The sequence below is a fragment of the Diadema antillarum genome, unplaced genomic scaffold (assembly GCF_040938485.1).
Source record: "Diadema antillarum isolate AM-2024a unplaced genomic scaffold, OU_Dant_1.0 scf00000091, whole genome shotgun sequence".
Taxonomy (NCBI): Eukaryota; Metazoa; Echinodermata; class Echinoidea; order Diadematoida; family Diadematidae; genus Diadema; species Diadema antillarum.
Window position 1 is genome coordinate 2,002,529 of NW_027270980.1, and position 22,641 is coordinate 2,025,169.

The 22,641-nt window shown below is 38.5% G+C and overlaps 1 protein-coding gene across 1 annotated transcript; it reads right to left on the reverse strand.

Moving 5' to 3' along the window:
• Positions 1 to 1,451: 1,451 nt before the first annotated feature.
• LOC139718187 (probable sodium-coupled neutral amino acid transporter 6) lies at positions 1,452 to 22,470 on the reverse strand. Its single transcript, XM_071629667.1, has 13 exons — positions 22,333 to 22,470; positions 19,405 to 19,550; positions 15,857 to 15,983; positions 11,944 to 11,983; positions 10,898 to 10,979; positions 10,163 to 10,304; positions 9,185 to 9,370; positions 7,415 to 7,494; positions 7,026 to 7,126; positions 5,452 to 5,576; positions 4,641 to 4,797; positions 2,981 to 3,075; positions 1,452 to 1,544 (listed from the first exon to the last, which is right to left on the reverse strand). Exons 1-13 carry the CDS (start codon positions 22,468 to 22,470, stop codon positions 1,452 to 1,454), a joined length of 1,512 nt encoding a protein of 503 aa, XP_071485768.1.
• Positions 22,471 to 22,641: the final 171 nt, after the last annotated feature.

The following is a 22,641-nucleotide window of genomic DNA, read 5'->3' on the forward strand; positions in this document are numbered from 1 at the left end:
GTTCGGCAAGGACATGTTCTGGATGCATTGTGGGTCTACAGTTATTATGGAAAAAAAAAAAAAAAGTTTACCTAAAAGTTAGGCAAGGAAATGTTCTGGATGCATTGTGGGTCTACATCTATCATGAAAACAGGTTACCTAAAAGTTAGGCAAGGAAGTGTTCTGGATGCATTGTGGCTCTACATTTACGAAAACAGGTGCCTTAATGAGTAACTGCCTATGTGTGGGAGGAGTACATACTTTGATACAGTGTGCATTACATATACCTTACTTGACATTAAAGATGCTAAATGAAATTGTCATGGTACAAGATTCAATCAGGATAAAGAAGGCAATATGCAAAGGCAGATTATTGCATTTACAGACATGCATAGTTAATGTCTGGCATCACATGAACAATGCAATTTCTAAATAAAAGATTCTAACACACTTTCTTGCCAGGAAAAAAAAAACAAACAAACAAACAAACAATCAATGATAATTATAGATTTGTCATAGACTCTGGCACAAAAGTGTCAGTACGTGCATATTCATACACTTGGCAACTACTGCAACAGAAATGACAAGGAAAAGAATAAAGCCTGCATATTCATGAAACCAAGTATATATTTAGCTTATCCACAAATATTAATCTACTAAAAGTCTCAAGAATTTACAAACCAAAGGTAGTTTTTTTTTTCAGGTAAAGGAGACACAAGCACACAATGTAGAATACAATATGAAATAGCAAAATCCTTGAGCAATACATAACCTTATGCAAATATTTCAGTAGTTTATATTAGAGAGGAAATTACGTCAATACCTCAAATACATGAGAAATATCAGTTGTACTATTGCAAGAGGTGTTGAATTCCCGTAGGTTACTATGATGCTGTATAACAGGCTACTCAATTTATTCAGTACTTAAGGCACCCTGATGATAATGGCAGATATTAGTTTTGATTACATTCAAATTGATGAAATTCAGTGATGAAGTTTAGATTATATTACCACAAAGAATAACACCCAAAATATGATTTATACAGAGCAGAACCAAGACATACCCTGATACTCTTTGATTCAAACAACAGGTGAATAGAATATTACAAATTGCTGTTCAAATGCACAAGAGGACCCTGCAGAACACGGCACATTGCAATGTGACCACCAAAAAAGAAAAAAAAATACACTGGCTGCTAGGATAATGAAACCAGGCACAGGTGTCTGACATACACTGGTTAATACTCTGCAGATGTTAGGAGAGGGGCCAACATTAAATCATCCACAGAAATTGTGCCAAAAGACAAGTTTCTTCTGTGGTATCCATGGAAACCATATATAATTCATGGTATCTGTAACTTGTTCTACATATGACAAAAAGACGAGCTTTGAATGTAGCGATCACCAAAACCACTTTGCATCTCACAGCACCATGGCAACCGCTGATTCCCAGAGAAGAGGGTGGGTGGAGTTCATGTTGAGGTATCAGCGGAGACCATCCCATAGATGATGGTAGACAGGCTGAGGACGAGGAAGATGATGCTTGCCACAAGGAGACATGTTGCCTGGCAACGAGAAAGACAGAAAAAGACATTAAACTAATCTGACCAAATACCTATAATCATCTGACACTGCATATTCTAAGATGAAATGTTTAAAATGAAATCTTTCCACTTCTTTTTATTTCTTCTTTTAGAGAGAGAGTGATTTGTAATTCCCAGGAAACATATAGATAGATAGACAGATAGAAAGGCTACTAGATAGATAGATAGATAGATAGATAAATATATAGACGGACAGATAGATATATAGATAGATAAATAGATAGTCTTAGATAGATAGATAGATAGATAGATAGATAGATAGATAGATAGATAGATAGACAGAAAAATAGATTGTGGATAGATAGGCAAATGGATGAAAAGATATACAGATGAACAGATGAATAGGTTGATAGACAGACTTAGATATAATCATAGATGTAATGTGAAACACAGATGTGAGTAGAGAGATGGGTACATATATTACTCCACATATAATCTAATGGATAAATTGCTAGGACTGAAAGACAGAAGATCGAAAGATAACAATAAGAGCTAGTTGTCAGAATACTTCGACAAGAGAATTATGTACATCTTCAATCATTCATTTCATCCAATACTTCAATCTCAATCTGTGGTCAGAGGTGATAGAGGACAGTTTTGATTGCAGTTTATTGGAACAGAATTTGATATTTGACACATCATTCATCATCAGCCATCCACTCCACCCCCCCCCCCATCCTCTCTAAGCTACAACAATTCCTTAACATCTGTGCCACTGCCAGAGCACATTATGTTCCTTTGAAGAGATTATCACATTTGTGTGTGCCTTTTCAGCCCTTCAGTTCATGACATAATACCTGTCTCATTTAATAGAAGCACAAGGTCTCAGTGTGCAAGGAACCCACAGTAAAGGGGGGGGGGGGGTGCATCGGGTGCGTGCCCCCTCTTTTTTTTTCCGTCAAAACAAAATAAATTAAACCCACCCCCCCCCCCCCTCTTTAATATTGTAAAGGCGTCTCCCCTTTACGGAATTCCTGGATCCGCCCCTGAACCCATGCAGGCAAAGTGCTGAAGTTGGCAACATTTACCATTCCTAAAACATTTAGGGGAATGTAAATGTGTACACACGTTACTTGAACACTGACTGCATTTAAGATGCATTCTTGAAGTACATGACACATTTTCATTCAATTTCAATTCAGTTTAATTTATTCAGCATAAAAAACAAAAATGAATGAAAATGAAATAAAATTAACAAAAAACTACATTATACACACCATTAATAGGAAGTACACAGAACACAAAAAATAAAACAACAAACAACAAAGTGTGTACACATGTAAATGCATTACAAATTTTTAAAAAGAAAGTTGGAACCTCTTTGAAGCTAGATAAGTGCTTAAGCCTATTCATACGAATTCTGTAAACAGGCATTAGGCGTTGCTAGCCTCTCTCACCAGGATCTTTGGTCTGGAGTTGAAAGGTTCACGTCCCAGTTTGAGGTAGAATAGGGATGGCAGGAAGAACACCAAGCTTGTTGAGGCAGTGGCACCTACAGCAAAATAAAACAAGTGATGACAAAACTAATGATTTGTTGATTGAAAGATGAGATCTAGTGGCATGGCAATAGGTGCACATACAACATTAAATTAAGCCGTTGAGGACGGACTGATTTTGCTACAACACATATTTCCCATAGAAAACTGCCCGAGTATACTCGGGACTCGTCCTCAACGGGTTAAGGAAACCGTGAGTGAATGCAGAAAAGCAAGGACCTGGTACAGCAGCAGCTTTGTGCCATTTTGAGTGAATTCCTAAAGGCAAATCATGACTTATTGATAGTCAACCTATATCAAAATGAAATCCCATGAGCACTTTGAAATTGACACCTTGATCAGGTGACACATCTGAAAAAAAAAAATCCTATTGATTCTGCTTGTAATATCTTTTATCTATTGCTGTCCAATATCCTGCATCATGGGAAAAGTCCAAATTTGTACATATTATGTATCACAAGAAATACGCTTTGAATCTTTTGGTAGGCACACTACATACCAATGACTCCTCATTTGATATTATCTGAGTGGTGCTACAACGCTGTGACCATTACAAAGAGGCGGAGCTTCTTGTCATAGTTATTGATGATAGACAATGAAATGCACAAGGAAGGCAGTTCTAGAACACAGGTTAACACATTAGCCACAAAAATCAGATTTTCATCATGAACTAGGTTTTATAGGAGAGAATTCACTCCAGATGAGACAGCTATTCTGTAGTGACATACAGACACACACGCACACACACACATACACATACACACACACACACACACACACACACACACACACACACACACACACACACACACACACACAGAAGGGAAATACGGACAGTATGGAATAAATGATCACTTGAACCTCATTCAGTTATCCATGGGAAATGGATGTTATAGCAAAATCAGACTATCCTCAATGGGTTAGGTCAACATCCCATTACGTTTGCACATGAAGACTACCATGTGGTATACAAATATAAGACAGCATGCAGACCATTCTCTGCTGTCATAACAAATTTTTACAATAACATTCTGATCATGACCTGAATGTCCAATTTCTATTCACCAAACATTGAACAGTGGTCTTTACAAACATACTAGGTATAACAGGTAAACCCTGTGAATCACACATGCAGAGGGCTTATTGGGGAAAAATATAGAAATGTCACTGAAGGTAATTAATAGCCCACTTACATTGTATATGCAGTAACATCTCTCTACTGGTATGCTAGCATGAATAATAAACAGCAACTAATGTGCTACTACAATGGCATCATAATTTCCAATACTTCTGAAAAATATGTCTTGCAAAAATTAACATCAAAATCACCATACGTGCCAAATTTCTTCTGAATTGCTTGTGTGCCTCGTACAATTTTACATTGAGCTCAACATGCGTGCCAGATTTCATTTGATTCGCTTAAAAACTGGAGAAGGCAGTTTGAAAACATCTGCAACAGACTGATCACCCACCCAACCAGAGAAAGATTCTTTTGTATAAAAAAAAAAGGAGTTATTCGAGCTGACTGTCGGGTAATGTATGGAAAAATGACAACAACTACCTGTAATGCCAAATATTTGCGTGATAGTTGGTACACACAGGGCCAGTGTGCAGACAACCGACAGGAGAAAGAATGTGGAGAGGAAGTGACGTATCCATGAGAACCTTGAGTATGACGGAAAGGCCGTACCGAAGATCATGAGCAGGGCGATCCTTCCCTGTGGGGTGGGTGAAGTTATTCCAATTTAATTTCTTACCTGCACGATTGCTTGCTGCAATTCATCTTAGGAGAATTTGTTGCATTCAAAAGTCAATGATGGTCACATGAATGTCACATTTGCACAAGAAATTGACATTGTTTTATGCTCATTATTGAGAAATTAACACTTACTATCAGCAGGAATGGATCCAAGGATAACAAAAAAGGAATCTCAGCATTGTCACCATCATGTATCGCCAGACCAGAGGTGAAGTCTAACTAATTGACTTTTTGTCACATTCGAAAGTCAGTACTAGTCACACAAATGTCACATTTGCACAAGAAATAACATTGTTTTATACTCATTATTGAGAAATGAACACTAATTACTATCTGCAAAAATGGATTCAAGAATCGAAAAAGGAATCCAAGCAATGTCATCATCATGTTATCACCAGACCAGAGATAAAGTCTAACTAATTGACATGGCACTTGTAATACCCTGTGACACCAATTATCTTTTTTTTTAAACAAAAAATCTTCCACAAAGTAAACAAGGAGAGGGAGCTATTTCCCTTCCATTATGATGAAAACAGGGTAAGAAACTCTCAAAAGAAAAGGCTTCTGACACTTGCTTCACAAAACCATGGAGGAGAAATGATTGACCTCTTACCGGATAATGGATGATGGGCACAGTGAAGACGATTGCTATGACGACAGCTATTCTCACAATGAGGATGAGCATGTCATCTGGATTATACATGCTGTATCCATAGAGGACCTCACTGTTGATGGCATCTGAAAACACCACAAAATGCCCAACATGAGCATCATTAGACTCCTCAAGGTAGTATTCCATGAGCTCTTTGGGGTTTTTGTTTTTCTGGTTTTTTGTTTGTTAACTAGAATATCCTTGACAATGAACAATATCAGCATCATCACTGAGTCCATATGGGAGCATTAAAGGAGCTTTTTGGCTTTCACCCTTAGTTGCAGTTTGTTTGTTTGTATACTTTTGACAATGTAGAACATGTTATGGTCATGCCAAGATTGTTGTGCAATAGAGTCTCTTCTGGCATTCAACTGCATACCATTAGCTGAAACAGTCCAGATACATACATGTACGTAATAAATCAGAAATCTACAGTGTATATTCTGAGTGCTGGATTCTAAGTGCTATGATCAACCAGTACTAAGGGTCATCTGTGCATGCAGGGAAAAATACACCTTTTCTATCATAAGGACCACAGTTGCAACGAAAAGTTCAGTTTGCTGTGATAGCGAGTGTTGCGATATCTGGTTAGGTCTTGCCTCAGCTGCCTATCTGCAACTAATATTCCCAGGAGCTTTGGCCCTTGAATGTCATGAGTGGTCAAGGTACAAACAGTTCCCCCTTCACTGTCAGGTTCGGGACATAGTTTAAAAAGGGCCTGGACAGTATTAACCTTGTTGCATTTTTGATTGCCTATTACAGTACACTTCCTGTATTTCACGATGTGTGCGTGTGTGTGTGTGGGGGGGGGGGGGTCTGTTTGTTTGTTTGTTTGTTTGTAATTTTGCAAGTCGACTTATATTAGTGAGGTTAACAACTCATAAAAAATATTATCATCCACAAGAAAAGTACAATAACTATACAATAACTGGGGGAAATCACTACTTTTTTCTTGAAAAGGAATGATGCTGAAATCTCAGTCTCCTGTTGTCACTGTATTGCAAATTCAATCCCTAATGACACTGTCTCGCAAGACTCAATGTGTGAATTTTGCACTAGAAACAAAATATATGGCTTACACAGTTATCTCAGGTCTACACTGTCACAGTGTACAGCAGCCAAAGATTCAACATTCAGTGTTAGTATGCCAGATACTGAGTTACTTCTTAATCTGCTGGCATTTCTGACTCTCATGCTACCGCCCTTTTTTTTTTCATACATGGGATGTCAAACCTGTAGCCTAACAACTATAAGAAACTGACACTAAAACACATCTAGCTAGCACCTAGCATCCACTGAACATCCGAGATATGACAGTTAGTAACATAAAGAAAATTTCATATTCATATGTATACAGCAGACATGCATGTCATGGACATCATCCCTGACACTGTGTGATAAAAATCAGTCTGCCTGTCAACCTGCATTTCAACAGTACAGTGGCATTTTGTCTATAAGCCTGCCCTACACTTTCCATTCAGTGGTTGCCCTACACATCTTCGACTGTACTAGAAAATACTGGAAGCAGGTCTCACCGTAGAATGTTAGATAGCCAAACAGCGACGCTATCATGTACAGGGAAAAGCAGATACCGATGGATGTTATGGCTACATTCTGCATTCTCTGTTTGCTTGGCCTGTGTAAATAAAACAATGAAGTCAGTCAAAACAGCCATTATCAATTAACATCTGTCTTATATTAAACTCAACTGTAAGCTAAATCTCACTGTTCAGCTTCATCTAGGACATCACAGGACAATCTGTCAGGGTTTTTTTTACATCCTACTAAATTTTACTTTCAGCTGATTGTGTTACAAATGACAATGCAATGCTTGTTAACCAAATAGCAAGCACAAAACTAGCCATACTGCTTCTCAAGAGAGAGCTCCACTTACAAAGTTGGCTGTAAGGAAATACAAACTTACTTGGACAGCTCTGCATAGATCGGTAGAACTGCAGTGTGACACACAAAGGAGAATGCCATTGTGGGTATGGTGTATGCCGTCTGCAAAAAACAAAAACAAAAACAAAAACAAAAAGGAAAAAATTGTGTACAAATGTGCCACAGGAAGATGGAAGATGGAACAGCCTAACTATGTTCATTAATTGACAAAACATACAGTGTAGTTCTCAGAAGGTATAAAAATTCATCTTCCACCATTTGGAATTTGCTTGCAGTACATTGAAAGGCTCTACCAAGAAACTCGTCAGGCTGAAGCCACTTGCCAGGACAATGAGTTGTTGTGAAGTATTTAGAGATCAAAAGTGTGAGATAATAAAAGCTGGTGTACCCGACTTCTGTTCCTGAAGCGCCATCCTCATTCAGCAGTGGGTAGGTAGAGCCTTATATTAGTACATGATGATCAAAACGTGCCCTAGCAGTAGTACTGAATTGCATACAGTTACTGTATACGCTATAATTTTCGCGTACATAAATTTTCGCGAATTGCCGCTGTCACACATTTTCGTGAGTGGTTAAATTCGCGATTGGGGGACCAGAGAAAATATGAAGTGGCAAAGAAAGTGTGAATTTTCAACTTACCAGCAAATGAGAATGATACTAGTTATACACTGCACGAAAAAAACTTACCAAACTCTGCGAACTAGTAAGTTAGAATTCAACATCTTTGAAGTGGTTAAGTCCATCGCGCTAGATTTCTGACGAGTGGTCCCCTTGCGATAATGGATTGGCTCTCTACAGTATTCGTAAGTAGACGTGGACGTGCTATATGTACGTAAACAAGCTTAGCCAGTATGGTCTGTTCGGTAAGCCATGACATGGTATACTAGTACTGAAATGTTCGTATCATCAAGGCAAGGGATTCATTTTGGAAGGTAATATTTTCGCGTGTTGTTAATTTCGCGAATAGCTCCCGACTCGCGAAATTCGCGAAAATAAAACCCCCGCGAAATATATAGCGTATACAGTATATTAACAAGCTGCATATGATTCACCCTTGCTCGATGGATACTGCTATGGTCCAATACATTGAAATCGATGTAATTTATTATAAACCATTATGTAGCAACCACAAGTGGAAATGCTCTGAGATTGCAATTACTTTTATTATCTTTTTTAGGTGATATTTCACATTTTTGTCCTTACCCAAATGAAATTGTGTTGTCAAAGCATTACTTCACACATTTCTTAGACGTAGGTCTCCATTTTTGAGCAGAAATCAACAGTTTCTGCAGTCATGTGGAAACTATTTTTACCTTCCATGAAGAAATTTCGAATGTCACTCTGTCATCATCAGGATCAATCGTTAGATCCAACAAAGGCATAAAATCTACTCATTCTATGAGTAGATGCCATAGTTATAATGGATATCAATTACAAGGTATACAACTACAAGGCTTCTTTGGAGATGTATTGCTACACAAGAATGTTGTCAAATCAAATGAGATAGAGTAGGAGGCATTCTTTCCATGAGTAAGAATCTTATGGAGTGGCAAATCAGAATTATATGGACATCAAAGTAAAAACCTGAACTCAGAAAGGATAAAGATTTGTCAGCAGATTTGTGATTAAAGATTTGACAGTTCTTGTTCGAATATGGCAGTCCTGATTTGACTGTCCACATGATGCATGTCAGACATCAAAACTGGATGCTTACTATGCAGCCATAATCATCATGATGGCCATTATATATGACTATCCAAAGAGACAAAACTAAATGACAATGCAGTATTACCTGCAGGGTGATTGTGAAGAGCTTCGCCCTACACTCTGAGGCATTCGCGTGATCCTGGTAGGCTTGGACTGCAAATTCTCTGGCCACACTGTACCCCTCCCGCATCGCTCCTGAGTCCATCCCAGTGGAATTGTGTCCCGGGTACACCGGGATGGGGCACGGAAAACCAAACTTCTTGAAGATGATCTGGAAGATCACAATATTAGCGTGTACATTGGATCTTGGCAAAAAGTAGGTCCCATACAGTTGAAATCTTACCAGTTGTCATGGTGGCCGTACTATTTTATCGATTTTATCGTTACAAACATGATATTCACAAACACATACAAAGTCATTTTAGCTCTGCAAAACAAGTTTATGTCAGCATTCCCTTCCTAGTTTGAATATTCCACTGAATAAAGATTAGTTTGCCTGCTATCCTTCCCTGAATCAAAGTATTTTCCACTCACCCTTAGCCATTCCTACTTGTAGTATCATAGCAGCATGTAATGATGTTTGAGATCCTCCATCCAACTGGCAAATTGCTAATAAACACTACATTTTACACCATGTTCCACTGCAACCCAGTTTGCCTGAAACGTAGTGCGCCGTCAGTAGGAGAGATATTCTCCTGTTTTTCCTTCTTTGAATGCCTGTCTTGCTCTTTCCAGTCCTCGCTCCAGTGGACATGTAGCTACCAGATGCCATCCTGACAGGCATCTGGTCAAGCAAGACCATGCCATATTTCCTGTCACGTTCCACTACAGACAGCCTCCAAGTTTTGTTACAGCCTTTAACATTTTATTACGGCCCACCAGGTTTCTCATTAGCGCCCAGAATGCCTTGGCAGATTTTTTGACAGCTTTAAAATCTGACAGGGTATCTACAGCAATCACAGTCTGTTACGTTTGCACATTGTGCCCCCCCCCCCCCAATTGTCTTCATCATGATCATTTATAACTCTGGAGAAGCTAGCTGCATGATGGGTACAACACTTACGACTGCTGTGAAGAAGACCATACAGAGGATGGAGAAGGCACTAGTGTAGCCGAGGAAACCAATCTTGGGCAGACAAGCCAGGGGGAGGATGACGACTACGACGATGAGGAGGACCAGGTAGGTGCCATTCAGATACCAGGCACTACATGTAGACACAGACAAACAAACAATCTTAAGTAAAAACAAAAACAAAAACAAAATAAAACAAATGAACTTAAAAGCAGTGACTGTTACCATTCTGCATGGAGACTGATTGTTTTGGACAAGTGCTGTTGGTACTATCTGCTTTTTTAAACATTTCTGACAAAATACTATGATCAAAGATATTTAAGATTTATCATTCACTCTTAAATAGAGTGCTCTCTAGTCTGCACTTTGAAGTGGGCTTCTGTCAAGTCAACATTACCTTTACTTATTACTTTTAATAGAAGATCCATCCCACACATTCTACGTAATGCTTAAGGATAGCACTTACCATAAAGGTACAGACATGAATACTATTATAGTGACAATCAAAATGCATTAATGATGAATTTCTTTTGATACTTGTGCTTCTGGCAGAGTTGATTATGTCTTTGATACAACTGCTCACCATCAAGGTAAAAACAAAAGGACTACAGACACATATGTCAAAGGAAAATGCACAAATAGTAGGATAACGGGACAATCTGTCACTGCTAAATTTTAATAATCTGACTTGCCTATCAAGCTAATGTACGCTGAACTTTCACTCACCTTCGGTCAAAATGTTCATGTGTGAATGCCTCAATGACCGCCGGCATTTCATTTTTCACTATGAAGAGATAACTGGACATTGCTGTGACATGAACAAGAAGAAAAGACACAATATCAACAATATGACCATGTAATGTTAGAATCTATAAAGAAGCTGTGCTCTTGCCAATTTGAGGGCTTAATGTACTTTAGTAGCAAAGTCACATTAACAGCTTTAGGACCACAGAATTCATACATTGTACCTTAAAAATGCCCCCATGTTGAAAATCAATGTCAGCATGGTACACTTTACTACAAAGGAGATTCAAGAGCCGGGGTTTCAATTGGCTATGATAATTCAAATAGCTGTCAGTTTTTCTAGGGATGCACAAAAGTATTCAACAGGTGAATTTGAGCCTTTGATGATTGGAGTTTGATGCCATCATCTTTTGGGGAAATCTGAAGACTAATTTTGAACTCGAACATAATGTCTGGTATATTTCATTTGTTTATTCCTTAAATGAAATGAAATGCCATCTACTGATGAAACACATAAAACAATTTCAGTCAATCCAATCCAGAAATATGTACAAAAGTGTATCAGAGATGTGATGTTGTGAAAATGTTTGAAACTGTACCTGCCTGGAAAGCCAATTTTATCACTTTTCCAATTGATTTATGCCAATAATATTAATATGGTATAATATTTCGAAGCATAGCTCTTTTTATAATATAAATCAAGATGTCAAATTCGTATCTGGATGTGTCAAGGCGAGTACAATGTGTAATTTTGATTTTGACTTCATTAATCTTTGTGCAATTTCTAATTGTGCATTCCAATATCTTTACCATTATGTACCACTGGTCATCTTTTATAACTTGTATAAGGGATGGCAAAAAAGAAATTATTAACTGTAAGGCAGATCAAGTTTGACACATGCTTCAAGTACTTGTTAAACTCTCAAATGTAATTTCCCCTGCTTTTAGTGGGTCTTTGTGTTTGGAATCAGAATGCAACTGTTCTGCACAATGGAGTAACACAAGAACAAACAGACAATAAAACAAACCTCCAGTATTCTGAAGAAGAATCGAGCAGGCTGCCATTAGCTGAATTGAATAAAAACAAAAAGAAAGGAGGGGGAAATGGCAGTGAAGTTGACATCTTTTTCCAATGAAAATAATAATGCTACAGGTGGAATCTCAAAGTATGCTCATTCATGATTGAACTTTCTAAATATTGATGTGAGTAGCTGAATTATTACAAGGCATGTCAGCACTTGTCATATTAATCAATCTTTCCTTAATTGGACAAACCCTCACTGCCTTCTGTTCATGTACAGTAGTCAGTATGACATACAATGGTAACAATTCACCTACTGTCTTCCAATGTAGAATGTTAACTCATCTTACTGCTACAAGATTTAGTCCATGGGCCAGGCCAGATATTGGTACCATCTGAGGTGGCAAAACCTTTTTGGTATCATTTTGTTTGTCGGGCATAGATATGCTTATCAAGCTATGATAGCATTTCCAAATGAGTAGCTTAGTCATAATAAATGAATTTTTAACCAATTTAGTTTCGTTGTTTTATCCCTATACTTCTGAATCGAGACCAACCGCTATACAAAGAAGAGCACTGTCTTCTGTATGTTCACAGGTGTTCTGTTGTAAACGCGGTGTGCTTAGTCTTTATTCAAGGCAGCGAAGGGAATATCCAAAGGTTATGATGTCCACAGCGCTTTGTCTGTATTCAAGACGGCGAAGGGAATATCCAAAGCTTATAATACAGTGTATATCCCTTTATCTAAAAACAGCAACAACAACAAAAGCTATTCCTCGTGAATTTTACCGTATTTTTAAATTATTTATCAATTTCCGGTGAAAACGCTACAGTGAAAACACTAATACCACGCCAATGTCGCTTTATCTCCATCCAACAATGAAAGATAATGCAAAAACAATGTACCGGTACACTACAATCCATTATGATAAATAAAATTGTAAATGCACAGAGTGATTTTTGTCTAAAACTGATGTATTTGTTGAGAGGGTAGTATAAAAACAGTATAGATAATCCCTTTTATTAGGAACTTTAGATATGATAACGATACATTGTTCTAGATAAAGACTAAGCGCATCGCGTGACAGCTGTGGACATCATAACCCTTTGGATATTCCCTTCGCTGCCTTGAATAAAGACTAAGCGCACTGCGTTTACAACAGAACACCTGTGGACATAAAGAAGGCAGTGCTCTTCTTTGTATAGCGGTTAGTTTCCATTCAGAAGTATAGGGATATAAAAACGAGACCAAAAACGGTTAAAAATTCATTTATTATGACTAAGCTACTCATTTGGAAATGCTATCATAGCTTAATAAGCATATCTATGTCCGACAAACAAAATGACACCAAAAAGGTTTTGCCACCTCAGGTGGTACCAATAACCCATTTTTGGGGTCTTGGCTCATGGACTAATTGAACTATACTGGAAATAAACAAAGCAAAAAAGCTGCTGAAAACTGCTTATCCAATAGTGCGAGCAAGTGGAGTAAAATGGAGTCAAAAGCAGCCCGAGCTTTTGATGCTAGCAGAATTTTTGTCAGAGGCAAAGTGACAAACACAGTCAGACCGCAGCACCCGATAATTCGCTCGTATTTTTTCAACTCGTATGCAAGCCCGCTCGAGGCTTGCATACGTAATGAGCTGCGGAAGGGGATTTTGTCCTTGGGCTTTCGGGAACAAAAATACACCTTATATTCACAAATTTGGTATCAAATTCAAGGAAAATATGTAAGTTATTGTCGCATGTTACTCAAATTATTGTAAATGAAAAATATCATAGCGTAATTTGAACTTGAAAAATGATGAAAAAAGTCATTCGTGTAATACACGTTCAAGATGTCAAAAGAATACCAAATTCACCTTGCGTCTCAATGAAAATGCATTATTTGGTAGTCCATCTCTTAATCTTTGTATCTATGTAGATATCTTGACAATTTGTTGCTTAATCCGGTCAGGAACCAGTAAAATATACATCGATGTCAGTGCTGGTCAGCTTGAAACCTTGCAATCTCAAGAGTAAGCTCTCTCATTGGACAGCGCTTGCATTCAGCGCTTGCATTACGTCATTACGCGGCTACGGTTTCATGCCACGTGCGTGCATAGCGCATGCTTACATACAGGCACGCGTGTAGTTCAAACCAAGTTCAAGTGCTGAATGCAAGCAATGTCCAATGACAGAGCTCTTTTGCGTCACTGTACACTTTGTGTGGAGCATACTTCCGGCTTAACCCTAACTAGGCCGGGTGGGGGGGGGGGCCTCCGAGGCCCCCCCCTCAACGTTCCGCGCGATGTATCGCAATCGCAAAAAGCTATCGCCGCGATGTTTCATGACTTTTTTCTTTCGAGTCTCCCGCATCTTTTGACACCAAATTTGCGACGCCCGGGCGCGTGGTTCCGAAGTTACGCATAAATGTGTACATGCATGTCAGACCAAAAATTGCTCAAAAACGTGAATTCGTGTACAATTTCAATGCAAACTGTGCTTACAGGCAAATTTCATAAAAGCATGATTATTTTGGTGTTTTATTGATTAAAATCAATGAATAACATATTTTCTTGTTCGGAGCGATGTTGTGGACAAATTTCACCGAAAAAACAATGAAAAACATAAAGTCGAAAAAACAATCAAATACATAAGAAATTAAAAAAAACAATAAAATACTTCCAATTTTTTTTATTACATATGCTAAGGACACTAAAAAGAATATTTACATAAAAAATGTGCCTGTTTTGAGCTTTATTTTGTGATTTATACCAAATAGTCTGATTTCATGCATCATTATGCATAAATTAGCATAATTTAGCATAAATAATAATTTTTTGAAAAATTAACTTCAAGTTATTTTAGATTACATCATAGGCAATGTGTGTGCCAATTTTCGTCGCGATCGCGCAGCAGACAGCCGAGATCTGGAGGGGGGGCCTGGGAGGCCCCCCCCCGGCTCTATCAACTACCTAAATAGCCCGGCCTAGTTAGGGTTAAGAGTGAATTTTACAGACATTTCAAAACGGAAAAACTAGTATAAATCATGCTTGCGTCTCTTTGACTCAAATATATGATGAACATCAAAGTTTCCTCTCCACGAAAAAGCCAAAATCAGAAACAACAGTTTCTTAATCCGGTCAGGAACCAAAAATGAACTTTAGACAACAAAATCTTCCGTGAAAAGCAGGTAAAATTTACACAAATTCAACTCATTATATCGTCATGATAAGAACCGATATTATACGCAAATTTGGTATCAAAATAAAGATCAAAGTCTGGAGAACAATTTACCATGACTTGTAGCCATGGTGAATGTATGTACAAGTTGCTACACTGTGAAAACCACAGCCATGTCAAACTCTCGCACGTACGAGACACCTTTCGAACGCAAAGATCGTCAACGAGAGTGCTGAATAAATCTTGCTGGAACGGCTCATTAGCATACGTGCCGCGGTCTGACTGAACAAGTATGGAAAGCAATCATGTATAAGGATGACACACAACAAGTACAATGAGGGGAGGGCTAGGGACACAGAAAAAAAGAAAACAAAAGTGGTGGGTTAGAAGTCAAAGATTGCCCCTACATTGTATGATCCTTGGAATCATCATTGGTCCATCTCTGACTTTGTCTGCCAATCCCCTCGTTTAATCCCCTTCCTTACCGGTACCTGTTGGGCTCCCCACCCTGTTGGGCTCTCTGCCTTTGACTTCTAACCCACCCCATTGTTTTGTTTTCTTTGTTGTGTGTCCCTAGCCCTCCCCTCACTGTACTTGTTGTGTACAGTCCTCACAATTTATTGTGTGATTGCTTTCCCAACTTGTTTGTCATTTTGCCTCTGACAAATTCTGCCAGACTCAAAAGCTCAGGCCCCCATTGACTCCATCATACTGAGAATAGTGATAAAGCATCTTGAGAAGTAAATAGAGCTAACCTTGCCTGGAACACCAAGAGCTCTGTGACCTATATCTTCATATGACTTGTGACCTGTGAGATCACACATCTTGAGCAAGAGGTGGATAGAGTAGTTGGCTGTCACTGCCACAAACGTCAACATAAAACTGTAAAAAAGAAAAGAAAAGAAAAGAAAGAAAACTGTAAATAGCTGAAAAACAATGGTTAATGTGAAGGAAGAAGCTAGATGACTTATCTTACTTCACACCTCACATACTTATCCATTTTGTTTTCACAGTAACAAAAAAAAAAGTGCTTCTATCCTTATGCCATTTTTCCAAAGTCATTGAATGTGATATTATTATTTTTTTAATGTGAGTACTATTCTATAGGTTAACACACACACAATAAAAATCATGCCTGAATCTTAAAGTTATTAGATGTTCAACATGTATTGTAAATGTTTGTTTTGCATGAGTAGAGTTTGAAAATTGAGACATTGGTTCCTTTGAATAAACTTTGTATAATCAGGGAGGTGGGCCCACCTCCCTGGTATAATGTACGTCAGAGCTTCAGCTGAAGTGGAATTTGCTATATTCCAGAGCAGCGAATTTCATGCGGTATATTGATTGATAACAAATTGTTATAAATCAATGGTGAAAAAATGTGTGCAAAATATTACTCTAAACACACCAGAATTTTTGCTGTTATTGTAATGACAATGATGATCACAAATCTATCATAATCATTTCCACAATCAAGATTATCATGTCATTCTTATCAGTGACATCATCATGAAAATTAAATAATCATAATAACATATTTCATATCCCCCATACCTACACAGTGGTGGATCCAGGCGGGGACGCACAAGGTGTGCCCCACTTTATTATTATTTAATTTTGTAAAGGCGCCCCCCATACGGAATTCCTGGATCTGCCCCACCTTCAAGTACCGGTATAGAGCATTTTTTAAATAGACACTGCAGTACTTATCAAAATGGGAATCATAAACACCAGTAGTACAGATTATAATGCCATTTACATGTATGGCAGGGCTGATGTTTAGCTGCATGAGGTGACAAAAAGTTACACAGTGATAGCATGAAACAACCAGGGAGTTCAAGAATGAGTGCAAGGCTGAGATCACAGCCACCTGTGTCACCTCCCTGGTCATACCCAACTCCGGTCCGATAACAGCAGTCCTTATCACAGTTTATGTTTAATCAATTTGAAGGTCTGTTTGCAGCATGATTGAATACAAGTTGTGCATTACCTGTGTACGAATGGTAAAAACAACTTGTAAGAGGAGGGAGGTAGAGAGAGAGAACAATGTACACAAATGTTGAACTATCCACATCATATACTTATAGGATAATATAGAGGGTTGATAGTTGTCCATCTGTATTTTCATTACAGCAAACCAAGTGATATCAGAAACCTTGCTTTTATATAATGGTTTGCACCATACAATGTAGCATGCAGTTGGCAAAGTAGCTGGCATTTGGTTTCACATTGTTTCAGACTATAACATAACACATTCTTCACGATTCACAGTACTCCATGAAATGGGGAGGGGGTGGGGGAGGGTAGAACAAATCTGCACTACAAAATAATCTGTTTACAAAACCTTTCAACAATGATGACATACTGTATGTGCCTTGGCCAGCTGATACATTGGAATCACATTCAGGTTAAAAATGACAGAGTCTTTCAAATTTGATAAATCTTTTTGCTCACAAAATGCGGCTGGACTTGCATTCCTCCCATCCATGGATCACAAGCTGTGCATAGATATCTATTTACTGAGAAAATCATTTCCTTCCCTCTTGCCACCACAATACAAATTCAAATGGCAAAATTGCATACATTTTATGTGCAACCAGTAAATGGGGCATACTGTGAAAGAGATTTCAGATTGGTTGTTTTGAGAAGCTCATAAGCCATAACATCAGCTGATACTCTGACACAGAGAAGGTCATTCCACTTTCGTATCTTTAATTTGATTAAGTTCACTGAATTCTCTGGTTATTGTACTGTTAGAGATGTAATCAGAGAGCACTTTCTTTTCTGTCAGGAGTAAAGAACAGTTTGTGCAGGTACACAGGATGAACTTTGCACTGTACGCAATTTTGTCTGAGGTATTCCAATGTGTTTTGACATGGCATTAACAACACAACAATATTTATCTAGGATAAGCACGGCCAAGATCAGACTTTGTAAGACATTGAATTGGCACAGAGGCAGGTGCAAGAAATTGTTCATCTCATGGGATGAAACACCCTTGAATTGGTACGACACAGCATGATAATCAAATACAATGTACTCAAGCAGCCATTCAGACATTGGACTTGGAGAGCAAACCTTCATAGCCTGGTTTAGAGAAAAGGTGGGCAATACAGTGAATAGATAATGCAAAAAGCCTGGTCTCTAAAACCTGCCTTTGTTCTGTGTTCCTTTATCTACAAAATCCCTCAATTACTCCATGGCTGCTTTCTTGCACAACTATAAAAAATAAAAAAATAAAATCCTATTGTAACTCTGACTTCTATGGCAATTGACTACACAAACTTGTGGTGGAAACCTGTCAAAGGACGATCTGGATCCCACTTCATGAGAGCTCTTTGTGTATCGTACAATGAATGACTTTGGTCTGGGCTTTGAAAATGAAGTCCTACTCTATCACCACCATGTACAATGTAAAAATGACCATGTGCAGCATCATGGATAGTTCCTGCTCTACATGTAGATTTATAAGCAGCATGGACCCAGCAACAACAATTGGGACTTATGGCAATATACCTTTATCAGGTAAGGCAGCAGTGTCAGGAAAAATGTTTTTAAAAAAATTATTCACAGTATGCAATACAAAGACGTGACAAGACTATGTGTGAGACTGCTTTTGTTTGCTGATTTGTTTCCTTGATTTGAGGGTTTGAACCTGGAAGCTGCAGCAGACCTCTGTACAACATTAACTCATATTAAATCCTGAAAAAAGTGACAAGCTGAGTTAGATGCACTACAGGTTGGGTTTGTTTATCAAATGTGGATGACTATATTTGGATTATATTTAGGGCAAAATGATAACAATTATTTTGTAGTATATGAATATTAAAGCATGGACACTTTTGCTTCATGAACATTTCAAGTTACCCTTTTTATCTGGAACATTTTTTTATATAACATTTCATCTAACTGCAGGTAAATTATCCCCAGTCCATTAACAGAAAATATATTCAACATATTTCTTGCCTCTTTTTTGGCACACACATTTCATACCTTGAATGTTATCTGATGTTTGCAAAAGTTTCAAAGGTAAACATAAATAGCCTCCAAGCTTGTGAGTCACATACCGATTCTCTAAGGAATCTGCACTGCAACATACAATGTAGCTTTGCTGATCATCATTTTAAATAAATAAAGAAATTTGTACACATAGCCTGAAGTGCAAATCATGACTACCCTGTAAAAGCACTGCCTGCATTACTACTTGCACATAGAAAATGTAGGCCAAATCAAAGAAGGAAATTGTTAAATGGTCATAATAGTGACTCCAAATAAGAAAGAATTATGAACAAAAATGTCATACCTGAAGAGAATGATCCCAGATTGTGCCATGGCATAGGGCAATCCTAGAATACCACTGCCCAGGATGGCATTCATGAGATTGAAGACAGAGAGGCCAAATGAAGTGTTGCCTGCAACAGGACGTTTCACCCTCTCCAAACCGATTTCCTGTCATCAGGAAGAAATTGCACAAATTAAGGGCTAATTCAAGGTCTGGAGCCAGACATATCATTGAAATTATGATGAATCGCACTTGACAATACATACTGTAAAACCAGACATTTTTGCCAGCATGAAACTTTTGCAAATTTTGCGAGGAGCCAAGGTCCACAAAAGTACAGTTGTAAAATGCATGCAAAAGTTTGTTTGTTTTTTTCCTACACGATATACTGAATGCCAGTGGCAATTTGTGGAAGCTTCATACCGCCAAAAAGGCCGTAAGCTCCAACTTGTGAAAGTTTCATGCCACGAATGTTTCTGGGTAGGTATGCCCTCTCAAACTTTATTTGAGTGTAATTTTATACCTTCAAAGGTAAATGAAACTAACTTGTAGGGGTTTTTTTAACCTGTTGAGGAAGGAATGATTTTGCTACAACACCTGCCCGAGTAGGTTTACTCGGGACTTGTCCTCAACGGGTCAAATAGGCTCATCATTTGATTATAAATGCAAATTATATTTGGTGTCAGCAAAACAATGATTATGATCCAAGTACCAACCTGTATTATTGCCATGATGGTCATTAAATATCAACATCACAAAATAAGGAATAATGTTTACTAATCTTGGTTTAGCATCAAATGATTTTACTGCTTAAAGGGTGGGTACAGTTCTGGTCGAGGTGAGGATTTAGCTTTTAACATTTTGCGAGATATGCAGAAACCACTCTATGAGATGTCATAGAGCATGCCATGCAATTCCAAGGGGTATCAAAAGTTTATTTGATGACAATCGGTTTTGAAGTGGCCGAGATATCCAAAAACAAGGTGAAACAAAGATATCCTAATAAAGTTGGGGCATGTAGTCTTTTATAATTATCACTTTCTTGGATATCTCAGCCATTTGAAAACCAATTTTCATCAAATAAACGTTGAATCCTTCATTAAATATCATGCTCTTTCATATTTCATAAGAGGTTTCTCATTATCTCATTTAGGAATATAGAAACCATGAATCCCCACCTCAACCAGTTCTGTACAGCCCCTTTAAGAAGTGGATTTACTGATCCAGCAAGATATTTGTATTATAGGTCTAATTCATAAAATTTGAATTAATCCAGTAGCCTCTATCCAACAAGATAGTTTTACAGGGGATTACACTTGGCTTTCATGTTCAGCCTCTCAGACGGTTTATTGAAAATAAAAGTAACACTGAATGCTGATTAATAGTCAATAAATCAGCATTGCCATTGATGTGTACTGTAAAACTGATAAAAGTGGAAATTTTTGCGGTGTGGAAATTTTCATGCATTTCGCGTAACCAACACGCTAGCGCGAAAATAAAAGCATGCCATATTATGTTCCCGATTCCGTGGAATTAAAAACACACAAAATCCATCTTACCCGGCCGAGCGCAAAATATTACTTGCGTGAAAATATCCACTTTTACAGTAGATATCAAATCAACATCATGTCATGATTCGCAATGAATGATGATGTCATGATGATGATGATCATAGACAGTATAGTATTCACACAAGTTCAATTTCAAGTATTCAAGTTCAGTTCGGGAAACCCACTCACAAGGGGGGCCCCTCCTTATAAGTAACCCGTCCCCCTTATAAGTAACCCCGTCCCCCTTATAAGTAACCCCCGGGGCACCCCTTATAAGGAGTCTCCATGCTTTTTTGCAATGCAACGCGAAAATGAAAGGACTGCGGCAATTCGCTTGATTATGTCCATAAAGCTTCACAAGTTTCCTAGTTACTCACGAAATTTGAGCAAAATCGGTTTGAGGCATCATATCTAAAATCATGGATTTAAATGCGATGTCAAACGACCCATGCGAATGCTGAAATGCGAGCGATTACTGGCGTGAGTGTCGCCAGGCGCGGCGGCGCGGCAATGCTTGAGTGCAGACGTGGCGACTGAGACTCAGTCGCCACGTCTGCACTCAAGCATTGCCGCGCCGCCGCGCCTGGCGACACTCACGCCAGTAATCGCATTTCAGCATTCGCATGGGTCGTTTGACATCGCATTTAAATCCATGATTTTAGATATGATGCCTCAAACCGATTTTGCTCAAATTTCGTAACTAGGAAACTTGTGAAGCGTTATGGACATAATCAAGCGAATTGCCGCAGTCCTTTCATTTTCGCGTTGCATTGCAAAAAAGCGTGGAGACTCCTTATAAGGGGTGCCCCGGGGGTTACTTATAAGGGGGACGGGGTTACTTATAAGGGGGACGGGTTACTTATAAGGAGGGGCCCCCCTTGTGAGTGGGTTTCCCGAACTGAGTTGCACTCCTAACTTAGCTAAGCGCAAGCTCATTGCACAAACATTAATTTAATTTACCAATAAACTGCCACTGTTACAGCATAGGCCAACAAAAATCATGAAATTTATATCATCATGCCATGCCATGACCATGATGAAAATATGTTGTTATGTATGAAGACAGAGCCAGGATCTGAAGACACATCGATGCGAAAAATTGCTTTAAAAAATATCATTATCAACAGTTCAGTCCAGTTTGTGAGTGATTGTGACTTTAATTTAGCGTCTCATTAACCATGTTAACTCAAGATCAACTTGCCTTTCCAGTCTAGTTTACTGTTGGTGTACTTGTAGGTAACTATACACACAGCCCTGTCGCTCATGTACACAACGCTTATTTCGCACGGTGTCTGGTTGGGCTGTTACTGTTCGTGTGAATGAATTCTTTGTAGTCGCTACATACAGAAAGGCCAGACGCAACACGGATAAGAACAAGTGGGACTGTTGCATGTCATACCTGTACGGAAGCAGAGAGAAGTGCAGTTTCTTCATTTCCTGCGTCTGTAACGTTATGATGAAATGATTGGAAGGTGTCCTCATTGGCATCTTCAACTCGACCTGCCATTAATCGGTGACAATCATTCTTCGACTCCATTCTACAAGTCGTCGTAGAAAGCCTCGTCAAGGCAGTAAACACTCAAACAGCCTCCAGTTACAGCCGCTGCGCTCGCTGCCGTCTCGCGTGTTGCGTCGGTGGTGTATATGTACAGTGTGTGATGTATGCGATGCTAGAGGTACATAAGAACTCTACATAACTTCCGCCGCT

What these genes read in the sequence shown, in the direction of transcription:
- LOC139718187 (XM_071629667.1), bottom strand. Translation starts at nt 22,470, where the DNA reads ATGGAGTCGAAGAATGATTGTCACCGATTAATGGCAGGTCGAGTTGAA. An exon ending in TCTTCTTCAGAATACTGGAG is followed by an intron (nt 10,980 to 11,943) that starts GTTTGTTTTATT and finishes TTCATGTCACAG; the next exon opens with CAATGTCCAGTTATCTCTTC. An exon ending in TGGTCTTCTTCACAGCAGTC is followed by an intron (nt 9,371 to 10,162) that starts GTAAGTGTTGTA and finishes GTGATCTTCCAG; the next exon opens with ATCATCTTCAAGAAGTTTGG.